This window comes from Gorilla gorilla, chromosome X (assembly GCF_029281585.2).
Source record: "Gorilla gorilla gorilla isolate KB3781 chromosome X, NHGRI_mGorGor1-v2.1_pri, whole genome shotgun sequence".
Lineage (NCBI taxonomy): Eukaryota > Metazoa > Chordata > Mammalia > Primates > Hominidae > Gorilla > Gorilla gorilla.
In genome coordinates, this window is record NC_073247.2 from 19,063,194 (window position 1) to 19,076,546 (window position 13,353).

At 37.5% G+C, this 13,353-nt stretch overlaps 1 protein-coding gene across 2 annotated transcripts in view; it reads right to left on the minus strand.

Moving 5' to 3' along the window:
• ANOS1 (anosmin 1) overlaps positions 1-13,353 on the minus strand; it is a 202,472-nt gene that overhangs the window by 66,644 nt on the left and 122,475 nt on the right. For both annotated transcript variants that reach the window (XM_004063761.4, XM_063703282.1), the window contains exon 4: positions 1,468-1,690. In XM_004063761.4, the coding sequence (XP_004063809.2) occupies positions 1,468-1,690 (223 nt within the window). The remainder of the gene's footprint in view (positions 1-1,467; positions 1,691-13,353) is intronic.

Here is a 13,353-nt window from a genome sequence, read left to right on the forward strand (position 1 = left end):
AAAATAGGCAGCCAGCACATAAATCAAAACTGGCATTGATGGTGAATACTTCTTTATACACATTTTTTTTAAGTACCAGTATTTAGAAACAACATGGATTTGGCATGTGTGTGTGAAAGACATAGAGAGAGAAAGACATTTGTTACTCTCTCTGTACTTTAACGAATACTGCCTACTGACTGACTCTATATTAGGGGTCCCCAGCTCCTGGGCCACTGACTGGTAGCAGTCTGTGGCCTGTTAGGAACTGGGTCACACAGCAGGAGGTAAGTGGTGGGTGAGTGGACAAAGCTTCATCTGTATTTACAGCCACTCCTCATCACTCACATTACCACCTGAACCTCCTGTCAGATCATCAGCAGCTTTAGATTCTCATAGGAGCGTGAACCCTATTGTGAATTGCACATGTGAGGGATCTAGGTTGCAGGCTCTTTATAAGAATCCAATGCCTGATGATCTGTCACTGTCTCCCATCACCCCCAGATGGGACCATCCAGTTGCAGGAAAACAAGCCCAGGGTTCCTACCGATTCTACATGATGGTGAGTTGTATAATTATTTCATTACATATCACAATGTAATAATAATAGAAATAAAGTACACAATAAATGTAATGTGCTTGAATCATCCCAAAAACATCCCCTGCCCCCTCCCCCAACATGGAAAAATTATCTTCCATGAAACCAGTCCCTGTTGCCAAAAAGGTTGGGGACTGCTGCTCTATATAACTCTTCAATGAGACCCCCAAAATTAACAAAATGTTATATGTCACGGTGTATTTTGATGGTATCCCAAACTATACCTAATACAATGGATTCATCTTGGCTTTAAAAGAGCTTAGTCCCGTTTACAGAAAATGATCAGCAGCACTTGATATTAAGGAGCTAAGTGCTCTAGAAACGGCTTTTGAATATAAACTATTGCATTTGCTAAACTGTTTGATAAATTGAACCTCCATGTTTTGAGGAAGGGAAATCCTTTGTCTAGAATCTCAAGGTACTAATGAAAATATTTAAGATCTGTACAACGACACTAATGTTCTTGGGTCATATCGGCAGAAAAAGCACAATACCAGTATATTTGTTATGCATTTTTCAAGTGTGCTTCATCTCCCAGCCTATTTTCTAAGGATTTAAATTGATTTATTCCAGTGTACCTAGTAGAGCTTACTTGAATCAGTCTGACTGGAGAAAAAGACAAAAATGTTTCTGAATTGTTGCTGTCCATCACATATTTCAAATTAAAAAGAATTAATATGAATGACTTGCTCTGCCCCACGTCGAGTTAATATGGCTAATCTTTATGGGTCTGTGAATATGTTAAGATGTCTGTATGTGGTATAAAATACATTTTCTAAAGATTTTATGTTTTTTAGACTTTTCACACCTATGATGGACACCCTTCCCTAGGCACACACAGATATATGTGACACTGCATGTGTCTTCACACCCCCAGTGCTGCCCCTTACCTTTGTACAGAGTCTTGGGTACTTGACAGGTGTGTCCACACCCATTCGAACAACATTTCTTCACCCCAGAGCACTCATTGTCAACTTCGCAGCTTTCAACACAGGCGGCCGCAAATCCACTGGCTTTCTCAGGAGCCGGACAGTCCCCCTGCTTCACCAACAGGATGTATTTGAGGAACTCACAGCTGGTCAAGCATTCGTAGCTCTTCTTGGGGAAGAGAGGCTAAGTCAAAGAAGAATTTTAAAACATATTCCATTAAAGACACATGAAGTCTGATTTCCAAGACATCTGAAAGGAAGTTCAACATTTTTCCCCACCAAACCTTTGCTTGAATATTTGACAAAATGCATGTATTTGTTTTCTTTTCTCCTATCCAAGTGACATTTTGTGCTGATTTCTCAAAGGAACATAATCCATAAGTGATGATTTTATATTGCATGCAACAGACAAACACCATGTATATGCGCCCACGTTCACAGATCATATATTCTATCTTGGTCAAAGATGTTTTCCAAAAAAACTGATTATAGTCACAAAACCTGTTCAGTACAATTTGAGGGCCCTTTTTGGATTATATACATTACACTTATAACACATCACTCTCTTTAATTTTTTCTTTCTCCTTTTTTTTTTTTTTTTTTTTTTTTTTTTTTACAGTTAAGGTCTCACTTTGTCACCCCAGGCTGGAGTGCAGTGGTGCAATCATAGTTCACTGAAGCCTTGAACTCCCAACCTCAGGCAATCCTCCTGCCTCAGCCTCCCAAGTAACTAGAACTACAGACACACACCACCATCCCTGGCTAATTTTTATTTTTTGTAGAAATGAGGTCTTGCTATGTTGTCCAGGGTGGTATTAAGTCCTGGCCTCCAGCAAATCTCCCACCCTAAGCCTCCCAAAGCACTGGAATTGCAGGCATGAGCCATTGCACCTGGCTATTTTCTCATATATCATAAATACTCATCAAAATAGCAGGAGCTCTATAAAACTTTACAATTCTCACAATGGTAACATATTTATTGGTATTGTATAGCACAGTTGTCTAAGCCTTCTAATTGAACATATTTCAATAATTTCCAGCCTTTATTATTAATATGGAATTGTCAATGAGTTCTGCAGTAGAAGAATGTGAATCTTCTTTAAAAATCAGCCCACACCTATGTTAGCTGTGACACAGTTGGGGTCTGAAGAGCATCTTGCTGAGGACATTTTGGTTGAGCCCAGAATCAATCAACCATTAGTGAGAATAGGAAGCCCTGGACTTATTAGAGGAATGCATTATTGAAAAAGCCTGAGTAATGTGAAACAGCCATTTATCAAATGCCTATTTTTCCTTAGGAAAAAATGGTTCAGGACAGCACTCGGTCATCCCTAAGACAGGAGCTGCAATTGGAAGATAATGGCTTTTTTCTGCCACTGAACAGAGGAGTTGCTGAGATTTCTAAAAGCTGTCCCATCCAGGGAAAGAAAGGGAAGGATGCTCTCTGTGCTCTTGCTCTCCTTTTTCCTATGGAAGAGAATGGCCAAGACAGCCCCACCAGCCCCAGCCCTCCACCCAGCCCTACCCCTAACCCTCTTTTTGCTTTATAGAAGATGGCTGAAAAGATGATCACCATAACCCTAACTTTTATACCAAGCCTCCTTTTATCCTTATGGGAGATGGTTTCCATGATAACTACTATTCCACTAAAGACACATGAAGTCTGCTTGAATGTTTAACAAAATAGATGTATTTGTTTTCTTTTCTCCTATCAAAGTGACATTTTCTTTTATCAAAATGCATTTTCACCTGGAATGCCTGTGCATAGCCAGGTTAAATTTCACTGTCTCTTTTACCTGGGGGTGGCTACATTGTTGTGAATGGAACGTAATCAGCAAAGTTCTGTGCCACTGTGGACCGAGGCTTGCAGATGGTGGGGGATGGTGCCCCCGTGTTCTTCTTTATTAGCTGGATATGGGTGGCACCACAGCTGTAGGGAATGAGGGAATGGTGGGGCCACAGGAGGAGAGACGCCAGAATGCTGTCTGCCCATATGGAGAAGGACAGCACCCTGCCGGGAACAGCTGCCTTGAACTGCTTCATGGGTATAAAGCAAGTACACACGTGTTTGAACTCTTGTACATGTCAAGCTCCGTTTGCTACAACCATTCAGGGTACCTGAACCAATGCAAAGGCCATCCAGCGAAGGGCTGCCATGGTTCCTCAATGTTGGAAGTGGAAGATGAACAAGGAGGACACTTTCTGTTTATTTGATGTCACAACAGGGTTAGGAATATAAGAAATAAATGTGGTAGCTTTGGTGAACAGAAGTCTAGGGGGAGAATAGGAACATCATGCAGCTCAGCACCAGCATGCTGCTTGATGCTCCACAGTGATCCCTAACCAGGGCTCATTACTGGTAACATCTGGAAACACCTGGGTTACACCTGGACGATACCTGGGAACACTCGCCTGTGTGCTGCCTGCTGCTCCTCCCTGAGGACTAAATATGGCTCTGCACCATCGTGACACCTGGGTAACACCGGGTCATCCCTACCATTGCCTGGTAATGCCTGGGCAACACCTGGTAAGACCAGCTCATGTGTTGCTGTTGCTTCTCAATAGTGATTGAATATGGCTCCCTACCACGAGGTAACACCTACCAAACCTGCCAGCATGCTGCTGGCTACTCCTCACTGTTAAACAACCATGACCCTTTAGTCAGATAGGTGTCTGGTAGCACCTAGATACCCTGGAGATAGGAGGTTATCTAGGCAGGAGACTGAATGGTTTGGGCTATTAACCAGAGAGTATTTCACCAATAGTGGAGGTATGTTATAAAACAAACAGACAAACAAAAAAAACCACCATTATCAAAGTCTCTAGTGGGAGGTGGAAGGTTGGTGGGAGGAATGTCTCTCTTTTCCAACAGTTAGTTCATTAATTTTAGCCTATGATTCTCAGATTGATGATGACTGGAAATTCCACTGAAGACTCAAAACATAACTTCAGCAAGGAATATCTTAGTAATCCTAGGATAAACTACAATTTCAATGTAAATTATTCTCCACTGTCTCACCTGCTTGTTTTCCCCAAACAATGTTCAATTAAAATATGCGTAAGAGTTGACGGCAAATGTTATATTATGTGCATTTTACCACAATTTTAAAAAAACACTGTGAAAGAGACAGAAAATTTTTATACCATGAGAATGTGTGCAGCACCAAATTGTATTGTTTCATAGTGACAATAATCTTTCTGATATTGTAAATTTAGTGGATGACAAAGCATTAGTACTTCATTACAAGTTAAATACAATTAAATGCCTGTTCTTTTCTTAATTAACAAAAGGAAAACAGTGGAAACACTAGCTAGAAAAACTATAATTTCAAGGTTTGAATTAGAATTGTAGATGTCATATAAAATTGTTTGTTAGTAATTAATCATACATAAAACGTGAAAATAACATGAGTTGACTGAACTAAAATTATTTCTCAATTTAAGAACTTTAAGGTAAAACTTAGAAGGGCCATGGTGTCAATATTGAATTATGACAAATTTACAGCTAATTTAATTAAAAAGAAACTTTATAAGTATTTAAAGCATTATTAACTCTCAAGGCTTTTATCTCTTACTCTATTTCACAGTTCATTTTTCTGTTAGCTGTTAGATGTGTTTTACTTCATTGAGTTTTGAAGCTCTAAGTTCAGTTTCAAACTTAAGTTAATAATCAAGGAAGTATGCTAACAGATCTGTAACAATTATATAGTATTTGCCAACTTTCTTCTTTCAATAATTCATATACATTACACACACTGAAAGAAAATACTTAGTTACCAAAATCATTGGCCAGTGCCTCATGGGCTGAGATTTCCAAGTAGAAATACTTGTATTAGGCCGGGCGCGGTGGCTCATGCCTGTAATCCCAGCACTTTGGGAGGCCGAGGCAGGCGGATCACGAGGTCAGGAGATCGAGACCATCCTGGCTAACACAGTGAAACCCTGTCTCTACTTAAAAAAATACAAAAAATTAGCCGGGCGTGGTGGCAGGCGCCTATAGTCCCAGCTACTCAGGAGGCTGAGGCAGGAGAATGGCATGAACCTGGGAGGCGGAGCTTGCAGTGAGCCGAGATCGCACCACTGCACTCCAGCCTGGGCAACCAAAGCGAGACTTTGTCTCGAAAAAAAAAAAAAAAGAAATACTTGTATTAAATCTGGCAAGTGTTTCCTGCTTGGTAACTTGGAAATCACAGTGACTTAGTTTGCATCATGATATAATGAAATCAACTCAGTTCATACTCTTCATCTATGAAAACAGTATGAGTCAAGAATCAGATAAAGTTTGGATCCTGTATTCGTATATTATTCTAATTATCTATATGCCAACTGCCACACATTTGAACTGTGAGGGACAGGAAAACAGAGGCTATGTCTCCTTATCTTCATTATTTACTGAACTATTGGGGCAGACATAAAAACAAATAAACAAAGACAGTAACCTAGAACAGTTATGAAGCATGTGTTCCCAATGACTATAAAAGGGGAATGATCATAATTAGCCCAACAATTTAGATCTTTCAGTTGATATGAGAGTTATTCTGTATGGATATTCAATGTTTTCCTTTTTGGTAAGGACATAGAAACACATATGTTCATCTTTGCACTCATGGTTTCTAGACTGGTTTATAATCTTGAAATAATACAGGTAACATTATGAACATTACATGAGGTAACACACACAAAGAATTAAGCACTATTGTGCATAGTTGGCCCACAATACATACTCAATAAGAATTAAGTAATTTGTGTCTTTTTTTCTTTTACCACTGCTACAAGTTTACTCTTTAACATTTCAAAATTCTTCTGGTGTGCTCATGAAAATTTTGTAAGATCCAAAGACAGAAGGAAGTCTGTATTCTTCTACAGTGTGTCCAGCCACTAGATTCCAACCCACTACTTCCAGATTAAGCACTGAAATCTGCATCTCAGGAATTGTACCCTGTACTTAAATGAAGTTCATCTTAGAGCAGTGTGGATTTGGTGCAACAGTCTTACAGAGGAGCTTTATTTAACTGTTCTATTAAAGGCAGATTTATCAAAGGGAGGTTTTGATGCTGTCTATTAATTTTCTTTCATAATTCTCTTGGATTGGGTTGAAAAAATATTATTTGTTTGAATATAAATTAGAGAACATATGGTATGTGTACATAAGGTCTCTCTCCAGGTCATTAATAATAGTTTAATGAGAATTTATTAATTGAATGGAATAAGGAGAAAAATGTGTACAGGTCAGAGAAAATGCTGTGTGAATATTAATACTCTAGATATAAACAAAATGTGCAAATTGGTCTCCAGTAGGAAATCCTGTGAACAAAGGTAATTTGAGTGTCACAAAAGTATAATAACTTCTGACCATTAAGCATGTAAAATTTCATGTGATAATACAAATTACTCAGAGATTTCTTAAAAGGAATGAGAAAATAATAGAAAAAGACTTATTCAAATCAGTATGCGTGTAATACCCATCAATTTTATGGTCAATAAACACGTGTGACAACATAGATTCTATGTTCTATTTCCTGTTTCTAAAATTATATGCAGGTAATGAAGGCAAATTGTTAACTGTAAATTTAGTTTTTATAACTACAATTCATTTTTATAACTATTAATATGATTAATTTCACAAATCACACAAATGTCACTCTCAAATTATTATTATTATTATTATTATTATTATTATTATTATTATTATTTTGAGAGAGTCTCACTCTGTCACCAGGCTAGAGTACACTTGCATGATCTCGGCTCACTGCAACCTCCAACTCCCTGGCTCAAGCGATTCCCCTGCCTCAGCCTCCCAAGTAGCTGGGATTACAGGCATGCGCCACCATGTCCAGCTAATTTTTGTATTTTTAGTAGAGATGGGGTTTCACCATGTTGGCCAGGATGGTCTCGATCTCCTGACCTCAAGTGATCTGCCTGCCTCAGCCTCCCAAAGTGCTGGGATTACAGGCGTGAGCCACTGCACCCAGCCAAATGTCATTCTTTTGCCAGGTCATTGGCTCCAATTTAAAATTTGAAAAGAATATGGTCACTATGCCCATTAATTTTGTTTATTTTGCCCTTACTGTCCCCAAAACTAAAAAAGAATTAGTCTGCAAAGATTATGTATTTTTTCTAGATTAGCGATTAATAGTATCTAATGGATGTCATTATGCCTCCAAAGAAGAGATAAAGCAAAGTGTTAAAGAAAAATATCTTTGAGGTGCATTGGATTAAGTAAAAAATCCTTCATATGTTAATGAATAGATATATGTCATACTATATATTAATATGCAGTATTAATGAATTCTCATATATCCCTTCTACATGTCATCTCCTAAGAGCTAAAAACTAAAATGTGGTTTTTATTGCCTTACCTGGGTAATATGCTAAGCTCCACTAAGAAGAAAATGAATAAAACATTAATTTATCCACCTGCGGCAAGTGGCTAAAAATAAAATTAAATACTAACAAAAGTAGGCAACATTTCTTGAATGCTTTCAGAAAGAGAGACAGTACTATCTTTGTTTAGTTTGGTATAAAATGCAAGGTATTGTACAGTAAAATAATCTGTTCAGCAATCATGGAATGATAAAGACATCCAATTCAGTAAATTATCTTAATGTGTTTAAAATCACATAAATACAAGGCTTCAGCTACGAGGAGAACATTGCATTTGGCTATTTGGTTCAATTCAACAGACTTGTACCATACGTCAATTCTCTAGGATTATAATTGCCTTTGCAAAGAGTCAGGGAATGGGGGGCTTCGCTTCCTGCTCCTAGCCAACAACTGGGATTGCTGAATACAATGAAACCTCAAATATACAATTTCCTAAAGTGAGTGCTCCATCATTATCACCACTGTCATAACCACCACCATCACCATCATTACCATCATCATTAGCAGTGGCAGTTGGTCACCAAGAGATGCTGATGTCTATCACATCCCTCACTCTACCCCAGCTGCTTTACTTTCTCATTTCACCTATTCTTCCCCAGTCCCCACAACTGTTATTATTTCCATTTTAAAAATGGGGAAACAACAGCTCAGGGAGATCATAACATAGCCCAAATCACAAAACACGTAAGAGTCTGGGCAACGATGAGAGCTAGTGTTTTCTGAGGGCCCCACCATATCTCACGGTAAAATAAGAAGACTGGGCTCACCCAGTGGCTCTCAGCTTGCTTCCCTATTAGAATTTCCCAGGGAGCTTCTAAAACTGATGTCCTGGGTGAACTTCTGACCCGTTTCTTCAGCATTCCAGGCATGGACCCTGGAAACTGCACTTTGGAAAGAACCGCAGATGGTCCCAATGTCTGGCCAAGACTAGAAATCTGCTGGATGAATAGCTCTCTAATTTGTGTTCAGTTATTAGACTTCCTGATTCTACATGTTTAGAAATAACCTGAATATTCAAAAATGCAATCTTACACTTCCTGGGAAGAGATAGTAGGGTGATTTCAAATTTCTTTCTTTTTTTATTCCTTTTCTTTAGCAAACAAATTTTTAATCTTAATTCTATGCTGAGTAGTTGAATAGCTCCATTTACCCAGATACAGAAAAGCTAAATGCATTTATAAACAGAAAATCTAAGTGTACATAAACTCCTAGAGACCACTGAGGGTAACTAAATTAAAGTACTCCAAACTATAATCCAGGGGTTACTGAAAATCTGATTCTGATACATCCGTCTCTGTATGTACAAAAGATATATTTCAGGATGCTCAAAATTAAAGCACTGACATTCTAAACACCAAGCAATCACTGAATTAAAGTATGTTGGTAATTCTTTGAACACAATGTCTCTGAAGTCAGTGACATCAAAAAAATAGCACATGCTCTTCCTTTTGTATTTTCACTATATTAAAAAGCAACAGTACAAATGCTGTGGTGTTAAAAAGGATCCTTATTTTTTAACAAAGGAACTTTTATAAACAATTCTGTAATGAAAGGAAAATAGTATGTTAATACATAAAAGTTTTTGTTAAACAAGATTTTACAATTTTTAAATCAGAAAATGTTAAGATTAAATGTTAAGATTAAACAAAAAAGCAACCTACACAATTTCCATTAAATGTGTCTTTGTACACATGTCCTGGGCACTTTGAAAATGTTAAAATCATTAAAGTTTGACTTCTGCCGCTGCTGCCCCCATCTCAGCATTGCCCTCTCCCTAACCTGGCCAAAGGGTCTGATTCCAAATTTCTGAAAACTTCACTCCCAAAAAACACAGCGAGATGAACAGAACATGAATTCAATACAAGAGCATGAAGACAAGGTAGTGAGACAATGAAATGAGATGAAAAGGGTTAGAAAAGAGTTAAACAAAAATATAAAATGTGAAATAAGACAAAAACGTAAAGTTAAGAAATAAACTAGAAATATCAAGATCATCTGAGGTCAGGAGTTTGAGACCAGCCTGGCCAACATGGAGAAACCCCGTCTCTCCTAAAAATACAAAAATTAGCCGGGTGTGGTGGCAGCTACTCGGGAGGCTGAGATGGGGGAATCCCTTGAACCCGGGAGGCGGAGGTTGCAGTGAGCTGAGATTGAACCACTGCACTCTAGACTGGGCGACAGAAGGAGACTCCATCTCAAAAAAAAAAAAAAAAAAAAAGGAAAAGAAAGAAAAGAAAAGAAAGATAGATCAAGGAATTAATAGAAAAAAATTATAAATCAAAGGGCAGGTTATGTTCCAAGAATAACTGAAAAGAGCAAGCAACACTGCAATATAGCTTCTGCTTCTGAACACCAAAGGGAAAACTTTAATTTTTCAGGCATTCAGGTAAAAAAGGCAAGCTGATTATGAGGAAGAAAATATAATTGCTACCAAATGTCTCTCTACTAAATTTAGTATGTGAAGCTAACAAAGCAATGTCTATATAATTCTAAGGAAAATAAACTCTGTGAGTGTATGTGTCTTGTAGGGGGGTTGTGTTGGGGGCAGGGGGCATGATGTGTCATGCAATGGCAAAACCTAGCCATCCTATCATAAACAGAAAACAAGAACAAATGGGCTAGTACAATATTCGGTACCCAGATAAAATAAAGTAATACTTATAGAAGAAAAACAAGTTGTCCAATCCAAGTGTACTTTAGATATAACTGTAGGTAAAATTTATCATGCATAAGCTTAAAGAAAACACCATCCATAGACCCCTGTTTAAAAACAAAGATATGAATTAAATTTACAAAATTAAGCATACAGTGGAAAAAAAGAATCAGTAAAATTAATCATTTTTCTATGTACCTAAGTATGAAACTAAAATTAAATAAAATAAGAATGATAGGAGGGAGAATTTGCTGTGATAAAACTAAGAATTTTCAAATAATAATATGTTAGAAAAACTGGTAGGTGGGAGGAGTGGTGGAGAAAACCTATGAGTGTGACTTATCTTGAACTTAATATTAGAACATCAGTAAATAATAAAACAAATACGGAATTGAAAGAGTAACAATTCCAACCACATAATATCTTTTATAATCTTTTCTTTATAATATTTTGGGGTCTCTTTGTCTTCTCTTGCCTTCAAGTAATATTAAACTTTAAGCATTTATTTGAAACTAGTGTGCACAGAGCTTCCAGGTGCTGGCCTCTGGCCAGCCATTTAAGTAGGCATTGGGAGAGCAGTCTTGGCCTTGCTGTGTTAACACTTTTCTGCACAGTAAACCATGGCTGTTTCTACATGGTAAATCTGGAATGATAGTTTGGTTTTACTTTTCTGTGCGGTTTATTAATTTTTAATGGGCATGTATAGTTTCTATTAAAAATAAATAGTATACTTGGCTGGGTGTGGTGGCTCATGCCTGTAATCCCAGCACTTTGGGAGGCCAAGGCAGACAGATCACTTGAGGTCATGAGTTTGAGACCAGCCTGGCCAACATGGCAAAGCCTCACCTCTACTAAAAATCCAAAAAATCAGCCAGGTGTGGTGGCACACAACTGTAATCCCAGCTACTTGGACAACTGAGGCAGGAGAATCTTCAAACTAGGAGACGGAGTTTGCAGTGAGCCAAGATTGCACAATTGCACTCCAGCCTGGGCAACAGAGTGAGTGAGATTCCAACTCAAAAAAGAAAATAGAGTGTACTTTTAAAAATTAGGCAAAACTGCCAAGTGTGCCTTTCAAAGAAGACATCTAAACACTAGGCATGAAATAAGAAAAATAACTCTCCATTCAAATGTTACTAATTTATGCTTGGAAGTATTATTATAATTTGCTTGGAAGCCCAATTATAAATACTAATTTCTTAGATGTGATTGCAATTAATTGGATTCCCAGGCAAATTATAGACATTGGCCATGGAAAATATAAAATTAGGAGAAAAGCAGAAACATGCATATTAGCGAAGTCACTTTTCTACAAGTACATACCCTCTTCTTTCAATTATAGTAATCTTTACTTATGTTTATCTTGGCTTCCTTCTTCCTGGCCTGGGTCTTCTATTTATTTTGAAAACAAATGTGTCACCTTGTATGAGTCAGCAACACCTCAGAACCTTGCTGCAATATTTCTGGAAGATCATGAGGCACATAAATAGCTCGAGAAGTTCACAAATCCCTAGAGAATTAGGGATGGTTCAGGTACCACATTTAAACTATGATTTATTTCCCTCTCCTACTTCTGCATTTGTTAGTAGTGAATACCAAGAATGCCAATGCAATGTTCAGCCCACTAAACCATTTATATACTGATTTATAGACCAAATCGGCATTCTAGGAACTAGGAATTTAACGGTGAACAGGTGAAACTGTGAAAATGATGACCCACTATGCTTATAGTTTACATGTTTACTAACAAACAGGTAAAAATCATTAAACAGTTTAGTTTGCATTATAATAAAGGTAGACACAGGAAGTTACAGATATAAGCACGAGATCAACAAATAATTAGACAAGGACAAAACTTTAAAGACCAGTCATCAATACTGATGATTTAAGCAAGTAAAAGTGATGTGGAAAACAGAAGAAAAAGAGAGAGGGAACAGAAACAAATACAGCCTGTCCCCTTCAGAGCTTGACAAATACACAAGTAAGATAACTGCTGTACAATTTGGGGGGCAAAATTAATTTGGCAAGTGTCAGTTTCTTCAAAATATTAAAGGAGGATAAAATATTACCCTAAGCCTTAAATAAAGCTTCCAAAACACTTAGCACAGATCCTAGCACATAATAAAGGTGCAATCAGTGCTAGCCACCTTTATTAGCATCAGAATTTTTTAACACAGTTCTAGAAATTTTACAAGAAACAATAGGAATCCATATACATTAATTACAGATGGCCTAAAATCCTCATGTAAATAATTTCTTTTAAAGAGGAACAAATTAGAAAGTTGTCAAATACAGTTGTTTACTCTTTGATTTATATTGTTCAGTTTCTTTGCTCATCTCATTTTGCAAACAGTCAAATTCTACAAACTCATCACATCCATCCAAGATACAAGAAAAAAAATCTCATATTTTACCTCTTAGAGATCTTCCTTGAAATTTCTTATTTCTTTGTTTATACACTACTATATTATACCACTTCTGGACTGGTTAGATCATCACAAAATGAAATAGAAACTAACTGATATGATTAGGCTTTGTGTCCCCACCCAAATCTCATCTTGAATTGTAGTCCCCATAATCTCCATGTGTCAAAGAAGAGACCAGGTGGGAGTAATTGAATCATGGGGGCAGTTTCCCCCATGCTGTTCTTGTGATAGTGAGTGAGTTCTCACGAGATCTGATGGTTTTATAAGGGACTCTTCCCCCTTCACTAGGCACTTCTCCTTCCTGCTGCCTTGTGAAGATGCCTTGCTTCCCCTTCACCTTCTACCATGATTGTAAGTTTCCTGAGGTCTCTCCAGCCATGCTGA